General features: G+C 46.1%; 3 protein-coding genes across 6 annotated transcripts in view; 1 reads left to right on the top strand and 2 right to left on the bottom strand.

The window, feature by feature from the left end:
* LOC117581324 (protein DDI1 homolog 2) overlaps window positions 1-579 on the bottom strand; it is a 3972-nt gene extending 3393 nt beyond the window's left edge. Inside the window, exon 1 of the mRNA XM_034268432.1 lies at window positions 140-579. Coding sequence (XP_034124323.1) covers window positions 140-377 — 238 coding nt within the window. The 5' untranslated portion in view covers window positions 378-579. The remainder of the gene's footprint in view (window positions 1-139) is intronic.
* Window positions 1-13893, bottom strand: part of LOC117581316 (zinc finger protein hangover) — a 24300-nt gene that overhangs the window by 1917 nt on the left and 8490 nt on the right. Inside the window, exons 4-8 of one of the 3 annotated variants that reach the window (XM_034268413.1) lie at window positions 12103-13861; window positions 10802-11946; window positions 10118-10729; window positions 8334-9858; window positions 8088-8247 (exon numbers count right to left, since the gene is read on the bottom strand). In XM_034268413.1, coding sequence (XP_034124304.1) covers window positions 8132-8247; window positions 8334-9858; window positions 10118-10729; window positions 10802-11946; window positions 12103-13861 — 5157 coding nt within the window. In that variant the 3' untranslated portion in view covers window positions 8088-8131. Of the gene's footprint in view, window positions 1-7377; window positions 9859-10117; window positions 10730-10801; window positions 11947-12102; window positions 13862-13893 lie in introns of those variants that run through there. The other 2 variants (XM_034268412.1, XM_034268411.1) reach the window with 2 other exon arrangements.
* On the top strand, window positions 2013-4306 carry LOC117581332 (cell cycle control protein 50A). Of its 2 annotated transcripts, XR_004573648.1 has the most exons (7): window positions 2013-2227; window positions 2556-2833; window positions 2945-3140; window positions 3218-3553; window positions 3623-3788; window positions 3918-4016; window positions 4141-4306. XR_004573648.1 is itself a non-coding variant. In XM_034268451.1 (6 exons), the coding sequence occupies exons 1-6, from the start codon at window positions 2167-2169 to the stop codon at window positions 4187-4189; spliced, it is 1086 nt and encodes a 361-aa protein (XP_034124342.1). In that variant the 5' UTR covers window positions 2015-2166; the 3' UTR covers window positions 4190-4306. The 2 variants fall into 2 exon arrangements, 1 of the variants encoding a protein (XP_034124342.1); XM_034268451.1 differs by lacking the exon at window positions 3918-4016 and having other exon boundaries at window positions 2015-2227.

Here is a 13893-nt window from a genome sequence, read left to right as displayed (position 1 = left end):
GAGTCGCCGCCGGGGGGGGGGTGGGGGCCGCCCGTGGCAGGGGAGGGGGGGGGCGGGCCGCTTGCCCCCCCGTTTCACTTTGCGCTCCGCATATCCCCCCCCCCCCCCCCCCCACCAACCCACTGCACTCAGGACTTACCTGCGCGATTGTTGGGCCGTCTTCGCTCCAGCATGATAAAGTCCCCATCGTTGACGCCACACTGCTGCAGCGATTGCTTGTTGTTCGTCAGCTCCCGGCCATTGAAGAGGACGACAATTTGATCGACTTCGGCCCCGATCTCCATCGCACAGAGGGCTTTGAGGTTCTCCAGCTCGAGATCGTGGGACACGTCCAAGCAGAAAAGCCGATCATCGGAGGCAGTCACTGTGATTTTCATAGTGCGAGAGACCGCTGGGGCGCTTGATTTATGGTGGGGGTTTCACTTAACTCCGTGCTTTTGGGTAGATGGATTGCGCACAAACACTGTTTCGGGACGATTCTCTTTTGGGGGACGACTGCCTGCTTGAATGAACGGCAATAATTTATAAATGCTTTCGCTGGATTCCGTTTTCTCTTTCGGTTTCGCCTGAGTGTATGGTCACTAAGCGAACAACTCATAGAGTGTTCAAACGTAGTAAAAACTGGCTGCCTCATCAGTTTAGTGGATTGGCTCCCAGTGCCTTCGGCTCTTGGTGAGAGAGCCTTCTGCTGAGAGAGTTTGGCATTGGCTCTCTTGCATGGTAGAATTACTAATAGGTAACGTCGTTAGCTGAGTGGAGGAGCACCTGCTTATTCACCACGCTCTCTCAGCTCTCAGAGAGGCAAGCGCAAAAGAGAGATAGCAAACGTTTATTAGTAATTTCACCATGATTTTACCATGAGCTGGTGTTCCTCGAATGAGAAGGCATTGTGATGAATCCGTCACCTATTAGTAATTTCACCATTCTCTTAAGCATTGAACGCGAAACGACTCTCCCAAAAACAAAGTTTTGTTTTTCTTTTCAAGTCTGCTTCGTAATTTCATGTGTGTGGTGACACATATGTACATACATACATGATGGCAATGCGTGTATCTATTCTCGACTTCAGAAGCGTTTTCATTTTTAGCGCTTGAGACCATGGTGAAATTAGTAACAAGGTGACGGATTCACCACGGTGCTTCTCATTCGAGGAACACCAGCTTACATACCCTTCACCAGGTGTGTCTCTATATGTTTATTCACACAGTGTACGCTGAATACTCTAATGGAAAATATTTGCAACGCCAAGTCAATTGCGGTTATGCATTTATATACATATTTAGATGTTTATTACCGTTTATTTTTCTTTCGTCCTAACTGTATTTAAGAAATATATGAGCATTTAGAGGATACACGAAGTCAATTTATTTATTTTTTAGGGCAAGCTGAAATACTCAACTTTGAAGGAAGGGTATGTGAGTGCAGAAGCAACACAAAAGTGCCAAACGCTAAAAATGAAAACGCACTGCCATCATGTATGTATGTACATATGTGTCACCGCACACCGAAAAACAAAACTTTGTTTTTGCGAGAATCGCTTTGCGTTCAATGCTCAAGAGAGCCAACGCCAAACTCTTTCATCCGAAGGCTCTCTCACCAAGAGCCGAAGGCACTGGGAGCCAATCCACTAAACTGATTAGTTTTTACCACGTTTGAACACTCTATTGTATGATGTATGTTTGTGCAATTGCTTTGCCTCGTTGTTTTGGTACCCAACATAAACGCTGCCGCTGCGATGATGCGATATCTTGGGTTGCATTCAGACTTATATCGATGTATTGATATTATTCACAAAGTACCATCGGCAGCATATTTATTCGAAAATCCGTCCGGGCTCAAGTGGCAAACCAAAATGTTAAAAAGGGTGATCAAATAAACAAAATTACAAAATTTGACATTTCAAACAAAGAAGCACGTCAGTGCTATTCAAAATGAATTGTTTCAAACGAGGGTGGAGTGTGGCCAGCTTTTGTTAAATTTTTTCATACCATACCCGATACACTGTTCGCATATCGATATTCAATGATTCACTATCCCTAATTAGCAGAAAAAATTTCTTGTATTTACCTTTATTCGATTGGGTCAACTGGCTGAGTGTAGTCGCGGGGGCCAAAGTTGTTTTCTTAAGTTATATTCTTTAGCAGCATCAGCACATCATCAGCCACCATGTCAATGAGGCAAGGGGAAGGAGAGGCGAATGTAGCCCCAAAGTCTAAGCGACCTTCAGGTGAGTGTCTTGGCTCTGAACACAACACAGACACACCTCTACACCTGGATCACACACACACACACACACACACACACACACGCGCACTCACGATACGCACACACACGCTAAAACCAGTTGCTCAAGTGATAAGAGCGTCCACCACCCCCACGACGATTCGTTGGCGTGAGTAATGGAATGGATAATACCGGGCTCCAGGATTCACTCCCCCCATCGCAATTCTTCCCTTTCCTTCCCATGCAAGGGATAGGGATAGGGATATGGATGATGTCATGTTTAACCTTTATCGAAAATTGATATTTGAAAAAACCCTTCTCCCGCCCAATAGATTCGGCCTTCAAGCAGCAACGGCTACCCGCCTGGCAACCCGTCCTGACAGCAAGGACGGTGTTGCCGACGTTCTTTGTGATTGGAGTGCTCTTTATACCGATTGGCGTGGTGCTGTTGCACCTCTCCAATACCGCCAACGAGCTGGTCATTGACTACACCCGCTGCAAATCGTCGGACCCAGGCAACGCTGGCATCACCTGTGCGGACTACCTGCAGGCGAACACGGGCAAGCAGTGCAACTGCAACATCAATTTCAATCTGACCTCCGACTTTAGAGTGAGTAGTAACAAAAAGCAAAGCAAACACGGGCGAGCACCGCCTTTGGGGTTTCTTTCTTTATTTATTTCTTTCTTTCTATAACCCCGCCTCCACTTGACCGACTTTTAGGGCGACGTATACATGTACTATGGCCTGACGAACTACTACCAGAACCATAGGCGCTATGTGAAGTCCCGCGATGACATGCAGCTGCTCGGACAACTGTCGCAGACGCCCAGCACGGATTGTGCCCCCTTTGCCTATAACCCCGAGAATCAGTTGCCCATCGCGCCATGTGGCGCCATAGCAAACTCTTTGTTCAACGGTGTGTGTTCTTGGATTGCCTTGGACGCAGGCTAAACAATTCTCACTGTGACTTTACTTTATGTTTGCTTCCAACAGACACACTCAAGCTGACGCAGGGAGGTGTGAACATCAATCTTTTGAACACGGGCATTGCATGGCCGTCCGACAAGCGGGTCAAGTTCCACAATCCCGAGGGCAGTCTCAGCCAAGCTCTCAAGGGCTTCTCCAAGCCCATCTTCTGGCAGCAAGGACTGGACGAGCTGGACCCCCAGAATCCGGAGAATAATGGTTTCCAGAACGAGGACCTAATTGTGTGGATGCGCACTGCGGCGTTGCCCAGCTTCCGCAAGCTTTATCGGCGCCTCGACCAGACGAACAACAATTATGCCAAAGGCCTAATGGCCGGGGAGTATACCCTGAATGTCGAATATCGTATGTGCTGCTACTTTCACACCTCTCACCTTATCTAATCGGAATGATTGCTCTCGTTTTGCTATCTAGGATATCCGGTGGTCTCCTTTGATGGCACCAAGCGCATGATTCTGTCCACCACATCTGTGCTGGGTGGCAAGAATCCATTCCTGGGCATCGCCTATATCGTTGTCGGCGCCATATGCATAACCCTGGGCCTGGGCCTGCTCCTGATCCATATGCGTTGCAGTCGCAGGTAAGGACCACACCAGAACCCACTCCACCCATACCCAATCACTCACTCCAAGCCATTATCAAACCCAACCTAACCCTAACCCTGTGCACTCTCACTCATGATACCCACTACTCCTGCTCCATTCGACAGCGTTGACTTAGAGTAGGAGGAGCTCTTGTACATACCCGCACCATCCATAACCATTTGAAGCCTCATATCTTGACCGTGGGAGTGCGCGATAAGTATTAAGTAATAATCTTCTCTCGACTTATGATTGACACATAAGTAATGTGTGTGCGCTGCTATTTCCTACCAATCGCTTTTGAACTAATCAAAGTACGTAACTTTTTTCCACTCATCTAAACCTCTTCAGCAGCAACATGGAGATGATCAACGTAAATCCACATACGCAGTACTCCTAGAAGCCTCGATGACATCATTTCCGGCTGCTTCACTTAGCTTTAGACCAATCTTTATAAGCATAAAGTCATTTCTATTTATAAATTTATACTGCATACGCTGCGTACGCTCTTGTTCTATTTGTTTATGTTTTTACTATTTTATCTACTATTTTATTCGGTCATCCCATCCATACCACCCACGTTCACTGTGGTGTGACCAAGGCTATGGCTTCTGCTTCGGCTCTGGCCCTTTGTTAATTTTTTGCATCGTCTGTAAAAGCTTTTGTGATGTTTGTTATATCTTTTATCAAACGAATCCATATTTATTTTAACCCCCTCGCATTGGAAAGTTACTGCCAAGTATTATCTTACTAGCTTGTGCTCCGATCTGATCTGTAATAAAAATTTCAAAAAAAAGAAAAGGTAAACCCAGCTTGAAGTTCTCAGTAAATGGATGGAAATGGGATGGGACATGCTCGGTACATTCCCTTGGCAAATCGAGTCGAAGCAAACACTCCACGTTTGCGTTATCCGGGGGTTCAGATAAGCCGCCAAGAGGTACGGCCTTATCAAGTGAGTTTCCAAATTAAACGCCCAGCCCCAAAATCCAATACAATAAAAACTGCAGATTATTTCAATTGATTTGTATGTGTATTTTGTTTATATATATATTTCTTTTTTTTTTAATTTACTTCTTTTCGGTTCCTTAAAATTCCAGAGGGACATAAACGACATGGTTTTTGTTTTTCGCATTATTTTATCATTATTCTTTTAATGGATTTGTATTACAAACTAATTTTACATAAAAGGTTTGTGTATTTATGCATGGTATGTGATTCGTACATAAAGTTTTGTATGCAAGATCTTTTGCAGGAGCAGGCAGAGGGCTGTGTGTGCAAATTGTATGGGTAAGGTAAGTATGCTTCTTAATCTTGTGTATTTACTATTAGTATTAAACGGCTAATGATCCTTGAAATGCATCAAAGATGCACGGTCCTATATACTACATACATACATACATATATGTATGTATCTGCAAATAAGTTTACATTTCAAGTCATTCCATGTGTGTGTGTGTGTGTAAATGTGTTGTTGTGTGAGTTTGTGTATATACATACATGTAGATATATATATATAGAAAAATTTCATCAGCTATGATCAATGGAAGGTAACAACTGTCATTGCCCAGTGACTTTGCTTCAATTAAATTTGTGTGCACTAGTCTCTTCTTTTATGGTAGGGTTAGGTTACATATCAGTTTCTTTTTTATTTTTCCAGTGTCCTATGTAAATCAAATTTCTTTAGCTCTTTCATCAGGTTGTACAAAACTTGTACATTTCTGCTTTCTGTGGATGCTTTCGTGTTTTTTTGTGTGTGGTATTCATCGTTCGTTTACAATAAGTCCCCGGTCCGGTGATGTGTTAAGGTTATGTTACATATCCATCAGTATCAGTATTATTGTAGATATTTTGTATGCAATACAATACAAATACAATACAATACAAATTTGCAATAATGCAAAAATTTCTTTGAATCAGCAGCGAGAAGAGGCTAGGAACAATCTAGTCATAACAGCTGCAAAAACGGAACGATTTTCGTGCATGCTTCAGTTTTGTTTTAGTTTTTGGGTGTTTTGTGTGGTGTCAATCGTTCCGTTTTTTTTCAGTGTTATGACAACGACAATTGTAATTGTTATTAATGCATATTATAAACAATGATTGTGTTCTCTTTGTTAATCGTGTACAAAAATTGTTTGTTCTATATTAAAACCAAAAGTTGTTGGGCCGAAAATGGGGGTTGTGGTAATAACTTAACCGATTTTAGAATTTTGAAAAGAAAACTGAAAAAATGTCAACCTATCCGCAAGATACAAATACACCACATGAGTGCGCGGATGCCGATTGGGAATCAGCGGCATCTGGGTCGACTCCCAAAAGGGTTATGCCAATTGTGTTTCTTATCATAATTATTTTTTTTTTTTCTTCTATATTAAAACCAAAAGTTGTTGGGCCGAAAATGGGGGTTGTGGTAATAACTTAACCGATTTTAGAATTTTGAAAAGAGAAATGAAAACATTTCAATAAGAGAACGATGTGCGACTCAAAAGGGGGAAGAGCAATCGAAACCAATACATAAACCTAACCTAGTCAACCCTTAAAATCTGTCTTGACGTTTGCTATTGTCTGAATTCAGTCAACGCACTCTCAACAATATTCCTAGCCACAAATACCCGCTTAAGATGAAAAGGGATCGCTTCAAGAGGTAGTACAAAGAACATTTCGAAATGGATGAAATTTGAGGTATTATTTGGCATTGGCATTGAATCTATCGTCAAAAAATAAATTTAAAAAAAATTACACGTTCCTCGCATTTGAAAAAAAAAGTATATATTTGTGTATGAAATTCTCTTATTCTGCTAGATCCAATAAATCCTAATTAAATGATTAACTAAAACGAATAGGTTCAGGTAGGAGTGGCATGGCCCAAACAGCCTGGCGCTACAACTTTGTTTGTGATTATTTTAAAACATTTGATATGTTAAATATGATAAAATATGTTAAAGCAATATGTAATACAGATATAAAAAACAACCAAACCTACACTTCATGGGCTGTACTTTTGCTTTGAAATGCAAGTTTTAACCAAGAGGGACATCCCTTTGGTTCAAATATTGTAGCCTAAAGCAGAACGACAGTACATAAAGTGCACTCTACAGTAGGCTCTCGAGTTATGTCAAAGGGCAAATGGTAAGATATTCGCCCCTACATTAGTGCAAATAAAAAATTTAAAAGTTAATTAAAATATTTTCAGTGCAAAATCTGTAACATTTGCTTTAGCATATCATTCCTCTGGCATATCAAAATAAGCACAAAAGAGCAAAAAAACAAAATTCGGATCTTTAGCAGACAACAAATATAAGCGAAGAGTTACGGTCCGTTGAAGTGAGAATCTTCTATATATATATATATATATATATATATATATTTATATATGTATACACATATGTATATCGCTTGGGTGTAGGTTTTTTAAACCTTTTTGTTTGAGTGTTTCTGTGTGTGTTTGTGAGAAATACTTGGATGATCTTTAAAACTATATCTAACTGAGCTGTGGGACGACTTCTTCCATATATATTATCTCCACTTTCTTTTATACTGCTTTTCGATTTTCGTGTGTTGTGTGGTGTTCTTTTTTGTGTGTTGTTTTGCTTTGGTGAGTCATAAACGTTTGCTTAATAATTGAGGTGTTTGTTCGCACGTACTTCCTACATATGTAGTTGCTTATATCTGTACGCTATATATTTGATATATATATATAGGTTATCTAAGCAAAAAATCGTATAGCTAAAATATGCGTCCTACCTCCCAGTGCTCTTTCGTGTGTGTGTGTGTGTTTTTTTGTGTATGTACGTGCGTGCGTGCGTGGGTAAAAACTAGTTCAACATTGTAAAAAAAAAAGATCTTATTTCTCTTAGATAGTTTACGTTGATATATAAATCTATATAAATGTATATGTATTATGTTGTATAAGGTATGCCTTAAGACTAGAAGCAAGAAGAAACTCTACTATGTGGTGGCACACACGCACGCAATTCCCACCCCTCTCTCTCTCTCTCTCTATACATAAATGTGTTGCATCTGCATCTGCTGCTGCTTGTTGTATGCGTGGAATGCGTTTTTCTCTTATGATCATATTGTGTTTTTGTGTGGCGATGATAGATTTTAAGATGATGAAGATGACGCTAATGGGGGCGAGGAGGGAGAAGGGCTGGGTTCTTCACAGCTCCTGCCTCTATCTGGCTGGCTTTGTACAAATTGGTTCAAGTGGCAACTCTGACGAGGTTGATGGTGGACAATCTTTGGACTGTGTTAATACGAGTACCCTCAATTGCTACTGCTGCCACCGCTGGCCGCTGCGGGAGAGTGCTTTAAGGAGGATTTGGTCGAGGCATTGTTGTTACAACTACTGGGAACAGTCGTCGCCGATGCCACCGTCGTTACCGTGGCCGTTGCGGTTGATTTGGCTGAGATTTTTGGGGCATTGCGAAAATGACTTTTGATGTGAGACTGCAGAAGCTCCTGGGAATCGAAACAAAGTTGACATAGATCACAGGTAAAGCTGGGATTTGACGACTCATCGCCGCCAGCCTTCTTACGCCGCTCACCAGTTGAATGCGAATTGGATGTGGTCGAGGATGTTGATTCGCTCTCTGAGGATGATACCGACGATGTGGCACCACCATCAGCATTCTGATCATCGTATACCTCCTCCATATCATCGTCTTCATCATATTCTTCTTCAATAATGTCCTCAATGGCCAATGTATGACCATCTGCATTGCCACCATCTTCCTCTACGTTGTCGTTGTCGTTGTCGTTCTCGTTCTCGCCTTCCTCGTCAGAGCTGGGCAAAATTTGCTCCATTTGCTGTTGGGGCGTCGCATTATGCTCATTCGACTTGCCATTAGTCAGGGGCTGTGCCGAGCCCAGCTCCTCACCCTCCTCCTCCTCACTAATGTCAGCTTCATCATCTTCTTCATCGTCATCGTCTTCATCGCTTTGGGTTTGACTTTCGCTCCCTACTTCGACATCGGCTTCCTCATCATCAGAGCTGTTCACTTCCTCAACGAGATCATCAACATTGTCAATACTATTGTTATTGGCTTTGTGTTGTTGTTGTTGTTGTTGTGGCTGTTTGTGTTGCAACAATTGTGCGGCAGGTGTTGGTGGGGGGACCCCTTCTTCATCTTCACCCTCACCCTCTTCTTCTTCATCATCATCGTCGTCGTCGTCCTGCAGCTCATCTTCTTCATCATCGTCATCTTCATCGTCCTCTCCGCCATCATCATCATCGTCGTCTTCCTCATCCCCTGTGCCAGAGCTTTCTTCATCAGCGTCTGAACTGTCGACATCCTCCATTTCGCTATCATCTTCGCCTGCCTTCACCGACTCTGCCGCTGTCGCCACCGCTGCATCCAGTCCACCATTCTCTTCCGTTTTCTTTTGCAACGCTGTGCCGGTTGGCTTCTGCTCAACCAACACGGATGCTGATGTTGCTTTGGATGTTGTTGCCTCTGATGAGGATGCTGCACGTTCTCTGTCAATGGCCGCTTGTGTGGCCACTGGCACAATGACATCCTCCTTCAAATGATTATTGATGTGATTCATGAGCTTCTCTTTGCGCGACAAGTACTCGCCGCACATGTCACAGCCCCATTGGAAGGGACAAAAGGGTCGAACCACCTTCGCATCGGCCAGCTTATGCTCGATCCACAGTTCTTTTGTCTCGAATTGAATGTCGCCACAGCGTCGGCAGCTGAGCGGCTCATCTACCACAATCACTGGCGGTGCTGGCAGGCTACTCACCTCATGCTTGTGCAGCTCATACATATGTCGTCGCAGGTTGTTGTTACTGATGAAGGTCGATGGGCAGTATTCGCATTTCAATTCACGTTTACGTTTCATCGATTTGCTCTTGGTGCTGCTGCTGTTGTTGTTGTTGTTGCTGCTGCTCCTGTTGTTGTTGTTCGGCGTGGACGTGGAATTCTGCTGTTGGCTCTGATGCTGCTGCTGCTGCTGTTGATTGGGCGTCAGACCCACTGCATGCAGCTCCCGTAGCATCGATGTGGAGTTGTTCACCGAATTGTTGTTGTTGTTGTTGATATTCGTCGTTTCGCTGTCGATGTGGTTCTACATTTTTGGGATTGTTGGAGTGTGTGCAGGGAGTAGGAGCAGGAGCAGGAGCAGGAGAAGGAGAGATAGAGAGAGAAAATACAACGAGATTAATACAAATTGTGCTCAATGAAATGGTTAGAGGATGTTGATTGTGTTTTTTGCGACTGGTGCGGAGGCATCTTTCATCATCATCTCTCATCATCATCAGCATCATCCCATCAGCATGGTTGGTTCTTTTTCGTTCTCCTCGCTGCACAAGCCGAAAAACGCTCACCTGCTTGCTATCACCTCTGAAATGCCACTTGTGATGCACTTTGAGTGCAATCACCTGGGGGAATGTCTTCGTGCACATATCGCACGCATATTCCCCGTTCTCGTTCTGGCCCTCGATCTTTAACTGTGCCGCATCCGCTGGCCCATCATCGAACATTGCCGCCAATGGGTTATCCACATACAGATCCTGCTCATGCTTCTGTATGTGCTTGCTAAAGTGCTCCTGATCGGTGAAGCGTGCACCACAAATGGTGCATGCCACCTCCGGTATGCGCATCTTTTTGCTACTGCCACCACTCGATGTGGCTGCCGCTGCAGCAGTTGCTGCTGTCACTGTTGCCACTGCATCGCCTGCATCCTGTTGCTGTTGGTGATGCTGCTGCATGTCTTCCTCATCATCATCGTCCCCAGTCTTGTGTCGGAATACGGCACGACCCTGCGATTGATTTGCCTGCGTCAGCAGCTCCTGCTGATGCGCCCCAGTGGCGGTAATCGGCTTGCGGTTGCAGGTTGGCGTATGATTGTCCAGCATCTGATGATCGAAGAACACCTTGCGGCACAGCGTGCACTCAATGGGATCGGGCACCTGCGGATGCTTTTTGTAGCGATGAACCTGAACCCCAAAATCAAACGATTCGAATCAGTAAATCATTAAATCTACAAAAACAACACTCTAAACACTCACCCAAAGACTCTTGCGGCCGCTGTAGACATTGCCGCAGTCCTTGCACGAATAATCATTCGAATCGAACTCGTCGTGCGAGTTAATGTGGATGGCCAGCTTCTTGTTTGTGTTAAAGTTAGAGGGACAGTATTTGCATTGGTACCAATACAGCGGCGTCGTTGTGGCTGTGGCAGCCGCACCAGAAATTATGGACTGATCGACCGAATCGGCAGACGCCTTGCTGCTGTGGTGCTGATGTTGATGGTGGCGGCTTCTATTGCCACCCATATCCTCCAGCATCATTGAATCGTCATCCATTTTCGAGGATGTTGACGCAGAGGCAGAGACAGAGGCCGATGCCGAGGCGGATGCCGACACCGACACGGATGATGTGAACTTATGGACACTCTTCTTGTGCTGCTTCAGCTCCAGCTCCGAGCTGTACACAATCGAGCAGACATCGCACTCGAACTGCTTCACAATCATCTCGTCCTTGATCGCACGGCCATGCACCTTGAACAGATGCACCTTCAGGCCCTTTTCGTAGGCGAACTCTGCATTGCACAGCTTGCATTTGATGAACTGCACATTCTGCACCTGATGGTCGGTGAGCATGTGATAGCGATACGATTTCTTGGAGCTAAAACGCCGCTGACAAATGCGGCAGCGCATGCGTCGGAAGCGACGATCCGCCGCCTGATCCAAGCTGCGACGAAAGACAGCCTGCTCCTGGGGCGTCTGATTGGCCATGGCAGGCGGCACAGAAGATGCAGAAGCCCCAGAAGCAGCACTAGCAACTCTAGCCGCTCTGGCAGCGTTCACGCTGGCCATTATCTTTGCCTTTTCAAGCGCTATAAGAGCCTCATCATCCTCCACATCGAGTGAGGCTGTCGCTGAGGTGACCGTCTCTGTGGCTGGTGTGGCGGTTATCGTCAGCGACTTGGGTGTCATGCGATTGGCAGCCACCAGGGCGGCATTCACCGAATTCGAGGCCGTGTAGTGGGAGCGCATGTGATTGGACAGGCCAATATTGTTGCTAAAAAGCGCATTGCAGATGGGGCATTCCTTTTGCTGGCTGGCCACGCCACCCACCAGGCTGCTGTTATTGCTGCTATCATCCAGGCGTATCTTCTTGGCCACGCTGCCAGTCTCCTCCTCGTCGTCATCTGCAAAAGCACAAGAAACACAAGCTCAGTTGTCTATTAAGCATACGAAAAAAACACAAAAACATACACAAAGAAATGATTCAACTAAAATAATAGAGAGAGAGACTAACTAACAGATGGCTACACACAGGACGTCTACACACTAAGCCTAATTACCGAGTGTCCCACCATTTGTTATTGACATCAGATCCTTCATCACGTAGTCGTAGCGACCCGTGGACACGTTCGGTGTACTGCCATCGGCCAGCTTGACGGCATCCGCATTCACAATATACTCAAAGCCACCGGAATGACGATTCTTGTCCACGCCATGCACATTGATCATGTGCTCGCGGAGATACGAGATTCGTGGATAGCCCAGGCCGCAGCGTACGCATTTGTATGTTTCGGGCAGTTTGTTTGGATGCTTCGATTCCATGTGCCGCAGCACGTTGTTGTAGTTGTTGTACTGCTGCCCACAGATGGGGCATACCTGTGGCATGCGTGAGAAATACTGCGACTTGGGAGCGCTGTCACGATTTAGGGAGCCGCCGCTGCCGCCAGGTGTTGTGCACGCGACTCCACCACCTCCCGATGTTGGCTTTGGCGTTGAGGTTTGATTGGGTGCTGCCCCTGCTGATCCTCCTGCTCCCGCTGCTGCACTGCCGCTGCGTGACTCATCGGCGGGAGAGCAAACACCAATACCAAGGGCACCCAATAGACTCCGCTTGCCAGGTGAGTTTTCAATGCTGCTGCTGCTGCCGACCAATCCGCTCGCCGTGGAGGCATTGTCGCTGCTGATGCCACCCAAATGATCCTGATAGACATGATCGAGGAAACGCTGATGCGTCTCCACTTTCGCATCGCACGTCATGCAGCGCAGCCGGACAATGCAGTCCATGTTGTTGTAGTGCCGTCGCCTGTCCACGGGATCTGCAAAGTCCAGGCCACAGAAGCTGCACTGAATCGAATTGTTGTCCTTGCGCTGCACGTCCGCATGCTTGTCGTACACATGAGTGCGGAACTCGTGCTTGGTGCGGAAACCCTTCGGGCAGAGCTTGCACTCGTAAAGCTTATTCACCAGCAGCTCCTTGGCGCGCAGCTTCTCTGGCCTCTCGCCGCTCGAGCTGTTATCCATCAGCAGTGGCACCACGACAGTGGGACTGGTAATCGCTGCGTTGCTCGTCTCGCCACCAAACGATCCCATGTCAGACGTTGAGGGATGGAAATTGGGCTGCTTGCCGCGCAGTGCGTTCAGCACACGATACAGATTGATGCAGTTGCGCTTCTTGAGATGCGATATGAAGAGCGCCTTCGATTCGTTCATCTTGAGGCAGTTGAAGCAGAGATTACGCGGCAACAGCGGATACTTCTTACGCACATGCGCCATAAAGTTCTTGTACGTAGTAAAGTATTTTTCGCAGCAGCGGCATGTCATCGTCTGGTACTGCTCGAGGAATTCGTAATTCTGCTCGATAAACTCCACCTTGTCGCGGGTGAGCAGCGGCTGATATTGCTCGGGACTGTCGTAGTTGAAGCCACCGCCCTCGCACTTGATGAAGGCATTCATAACCACCTGGCGATATTTTTGGGTCGATATATTGCCACCGGCAGCGCCGGCAGCCTTGCTGGCCTCCTCGGTGGCCGCCTCGGCGGCGGCACGCTGTATCTCCAGTGCTGCCGCCAGTGCCGGGGTGGGCTTTGTGATGGGCGTATTGTTGGGCGAGTCTGTCGACAATTGGAACAGATTTGGGTGCAAATTCCGCTCATGGCGACGGGCATTGGCACGTGTCGAAAACTGAAGACTACATGCCCGGCAGCTGGCCACCTTCGAGTCCCCGGCGGCGGCCACATTAGCCACAGCATTAGGCGGCAACGAGGCGGCCGCTGTCTCTGCATTCACACCATGCTGCGCCGTATAATCATAGTCGGAGGTCTATTTCAAGACACAGAGAGAGTAAATAGAGA

The sequence above is a fragment of the Drosophila guanche genome, unplaced genomic scaffold (genome assembly GCF_900245975.1).
Source record: "Drosophila guanche unplaced genomic scaffold, DGUA_6, whole genome shotgun sequence".
Taxonomy (NCBI): domain Eukaryota; kingdom Metazoa; phylum Arthropoda; class Insecta; order Diptera; family Drosophilidae; genus Drosophila; species Drosophila guanche.
The sequence above is the reverse complement of the archived record's forward strand: the minus strand, read 5'-3'. Positions and strand labels throughout refer to the sequence as shown.

What these genes read in the sequence shown, in the direction of transcription:
- LOC117581332 (XM_034268451.1), top strand. Translation starts at nt 2,167, where the DNA reads ATGTCAATGAGGCAAGGGGAAGGAGAGGCGAATGTAGCCCCAAAGTCT. An exon ending in AAAGTCTAAGCGACCTTCAG is followed by an intron (nt 2,228 to 2,555) that starts GTGAGTGTCTTG and finishes CCCGCCCAATAG; the next exon opens with ATTCGGCCTTCAAGCAGCAA. An exon ending in ATCTGACCTCCGACTTTAGA is followed by an intron (nt 2,834 to 2,944) that starts GTGAGTAGTAAC and finishes ACCGACTTTTAG; the next exon opens with GGCGACGTATACATGTACTA.